The sequence below is a fragment of the Silene latifolia genome, chromosome X (genome assembly GCF_048544455.1).
Source record: "Silene latifolia isolate original U9 population chromosome X, ASM4854445v1, whole genome shotgun sequence".
In the NCBI taxonomy this organism is placed as follows: Eukaryota; Viridiplantae; Streptophyta; class Magnoliopsida; order Caryophyllales; family Caryophyllaceae; genus Silene; species Silene latifolia.
In genome coordinates this window covers 276,022,539-276,026,237 of record NC_133537.1, presented here as the reverse complement: position 1 = coordinate 276,026,237, position 3,699 = coordinate 276,022,539, and the positions used below count along the sequence as shown (strand labels likewise).

At 39.1% G+C, this 3,699-nt stretch overlaps 2 protein-coding genes across 2 annotated transcripts in view; both read left to right on the top strand.

The window, feature by feature from the left end:
• Positions 1-723, top strand: part of LOC141620150 (protein FAR1-RELATED SEQUENCE 5-like) — a 35,654-nt gene extending 34,931 nt beyond the window's left edge. Inside the window, exons 6-7 of the mRNA XM_074437093.1 lie at positions 1-24; positions 656-723. The exon at positions 1-24 is cut by the window's left edge and continues 27 nt beyond it. Of these exons, the coding sequence (XP_074293194.1) occupies positions 1-24; positions 656-723 (92 nt within the window). The remainder of the gene's footprint in view (positions 25-655) is intronic.
• A 236-nt stretch (positions 724-959) lies between these two features.
• Positions 960-3,359, top strand: LOC141620149 (uncharacterized). The gene has a single exon (XM_074437092.1). It carries the CDS (start codon positions 960-962, stop codon positions 3,357-3,359), a length of 2,400 nt encoding a protein of 799 aa, XP_074293193.1.
• The last annotated feature ends 340 nt before the right edge of the window (positions 3,360-3,699 follow it).

The window sequence follows — 3,699 nt, the reverse complement described above, 5'->3', positions numbered from 1 at the left end:
ATCCATTTACAGAGGCGTTACAAGGTTTGAATACTCTTTTTTTAAAGCATTGTTTCATGCTAAAGACCAGAGTACTGAAGTTTTCCTTCATTCAGCAGGCATCATTAGTAAGGCCGTGATGCAATCCTGAATGATTTAGCAGTAATCACAAATGACCAAGGAAGGAAGAGCAAAGGCGCGCAGCTGTCAAGTCTGAATTTGGAGGGAAATGGCAAGTTTGTTGTGAGAATTGTGGATTATACCAAGGAGCACATGGGGTGTGATGAGTCATCCTCCTTAGTCACCAAGGAAACGTCATATTTAGAGAATCCATCCGTTAACAGCACATGGGAGGAGTTGCCAGGACATCATATTTCCATAAAGACAAAATCTAAGCTTGGTTAAGGGAATAATCCGTAACAACTCGTATTTACCATCTTATTAAACTATAAATAGGTGGATTAAGAATAATGGAATTATCATGAATGAAAAATCAACTTTTCTTGCTTTAATCCTCTATTGCTATTTTTAGAGAGAAACCAAGTAGCCTTTCTTTATCTAGGTTACTGCATTTTTATCATTGAAAAGCCTATCAATAATTTTTATTGAACAGCTTTATATCTTTATTTACGTCATTTTGCTTTTTATTTTACTGAGTATTTACTTTGTTATTTAGGATTACATCATTTGGTTATCAGAGCATTGATTTTCCAGCCTGTGAATACAACAAATTTACAAAATTAGAGAAAACCTGAGAAAAAACCCCAAGAAAAACACAAAAATATTCAACTCCTCTTTTTTCCTTTATAAAAAAAAAACTCAAAAATTTCCAAGGTAAAAGCAACAAAAAGAAAGAACACCATGGGAGACGAGGAGCTCAAAGCAGAAGTTCAACAGCTTAAGGATCAGGTGGCAACATTAGTTCAGACCCTGTCACCTTATCCCTACAACCAGGACGGAACTTCAATGGCCTGAACACTATGGTAAGAGCACCCACCATTAAATTTCCCACCTTTGATGGCAGTGATGTTGAAGATTGGTTATTTAAATGCACTCAGTTCTTTTCTGTGACTGATGTTGATAACATTCTGAAAGTAACCTATGCTGCAATGCATCTTGAGGCCAAAGCCTTGGCTTGGCATCAGGCTTACACCAAAAATAGGGTAAATGAGGAACCTTTGGGGTGGGATGAGTATACCAAGGCCATAAAAGCAAGGTTTGGTAATGAACATGAAGACCCCATGTCTGAACTCCTTTTGTTAAAACAAAAAGGGTCTGTACAAACTTATCACGATGCTTTTGATATCCTGTTGAGTAAACTTGATCTTCAACCTGACTATGCTCTAAGTTGTTTTCTCACTGGATTGGATAATAGTATAACTGTTATGGTAAGGATGTTGAAGCGTAAAACAATTCCTGAAGCTTATGGCTTAGCAAAGCTCCAAGAAACAGCCTTGTCCCTACAAATTATAAACAACCATAAAACCACCCCTACACCTTACACAAAAAACACCCATCCTTATCAAAACTCCACAAAACCACCCTTACTTTCTACACCAAAAGCCTTCACTTTGCCACCCATCAAAACAACTTTTAACCCCCAAAAGAAACCCTTTACACCACAAAGACCTAACCCCCAATATAAGCCTTACAAGGCCGAACTGGAACAAAGGAAGGCGAAAGGCCTTTGCTTTTACTGTGATGAAAATTTTACACCACAGCATGTGTGTAAAAATAAGAGACAGCTGTTTATCCTCGAGGAGGAGGAAGAGGAAACAGTGGAGGAAGTGGAGGAGATTGTTGAAGAGGAAGGGGAATCACAGATTGCACAAATCTCCATTCAAGCTTTGACAGGAAAATCTAACTGTCAAACCATGAGGATTCATGGTCATATTGGGAGGATAACATCAAGCATTCTTGTGGACACTGGGAGCTCTCATAATTTCCTAGATCTGGGAGTGGTTAGGAAACTGGGGTTAAGAATGGAGCCTATACCAAGTTTCAACATCTCTGTTGCTAATGGAGGCAAATTAATGTGTAGTCATGTGATAAATAACCTTAAATGGAGAATCAAGAATACTGACTTCTTAGCAGATTTCTTTGTGATACCTTTAGGGAGCTGTGAAGCAGTTCTCGGGATTCAATGGTTAGGGACACTTGGACCCATCACTTGGGATTTCAAGGAGCTAACTATGCAATTCTATTTTGAGGGAAGAAGGCACATGTTGAAGGGTGCTAAACCTAACAGTCTCAAGGAGCAAAAACAGTTGGGAAAGGATGTTGAAAATGGAGCACGGGTGGCCATGATACAAATGGGTAGCGCTGCTGTGGAATTCTTTGCCATCCAGCTCACACATGAGGAGGAAAATAAGGCAGAAATCCAAGCCCTTTTGAAGCAATTCCCTAGGGTTTTTCAGGAACCTAAGGGACTATCTCCCTTAAGAGATGGCCATGATCATAAGATAACTTTGAAGGCAGGTGCTGAACCAATGAATATTAGGCCATACAGGTTTTCGATGCTTCAGAAAGATATTATTGAATCAATGACCACAGAATTGTTGGAAAATGGAGTAATTAGGAATAGTACCAGTCCATATGCTTCCCCTGTGGTATTGGTTAAGAAAAAGGATGGGAGTTGGAGGATGTGTGTAGATTATAGGTCCTTTAATAAGCAGACCATTAAAGATAAATTTCCAATCCCATTAATTGAGGAATTACTGGATGAACTCCATGGATCTCAGTATTTTTCTAAAATAGACTTGAGATCATGGTTTCACCAGATAAGGATGGTACCTGAGGATGTCTATAAAACTGCTTTTAGGACCTATAATAGCCATTATGAATACCTAGTCATGCCCTTTGGTCTAACAAATGCTCCTTCCACCTTTCAGTCTTTAATGAATAAGCTTTTTCAGCCTTATTTAAGGAAGTTTGTCCTGGTGTTTTTTGATGATATTTTGATCTATAGTTCCAATTGGATTGAGCATTTGAAACATCTTAAGTTGGTACTAGAGATCATGGAGGAGAATAGCCTGTTTGCTAAGGCTACTAAGTGTTGCTTTGGTGCCATTAAACTTGAGTATCTTGGTCATATTATTTCAAGGGAGGGGGTAGCAACTGACCCAACAAAAGTGTCTGATGTGCTTGAATGGCCAGTCCCTAAAACTCTCAAGCAACTAAGAGGGATCCTGGGTCTAACTGGGTATTACAGAAGATTCATTAAGGGGTATGGGATCATAAGCAAGCCCTTAACAAATCTTCTAAGGAAAAATGCTTTCAAATGGAGTGAGTCTGCCCAAGGGGCTTTTGAAAGCCTAAAGAGAGCTATGACTACTGCCCTAGTCTTAGCTATGTCAGATATTTCCAAGCCATTTGCATAGAAACTGATGCCTCAGGTGATGGAATATGGGCAGTTCTGATGCAAGAGAACCACCCTTTAGCATTCATCAATAAGGCCTTAGCCCCAAGGCACCAAGCCATGTCCATCTATGAGAAAGAGCTACTAGCTATCATACATGCTGTCACAAAGTGGAACCAGTATCTAATGGAGAGGCGATTCATTATCAAGACGGATCATCAAAGTCTTAAATATTTGCTAGATCAGAGAATTAGTAACCCACTACAACAAAAATGGTTGGCCAAGTTATTAAGTTATGATTATGAAATAATTTATAAAAAGGGGAAAGAAAACGTGGTAGCGGATGCTCTTTCAAGAGTTAG

Bases quoted from the DNA above. Each gene is read 5' to 3' on its own strand.
- LOC141620149 (XM_074437092.1), top strand. From the start codon at position 960: ATGGTAAGAGCACCCACCATTAAATTTCCCACCTTTGATGGCAGTGAT.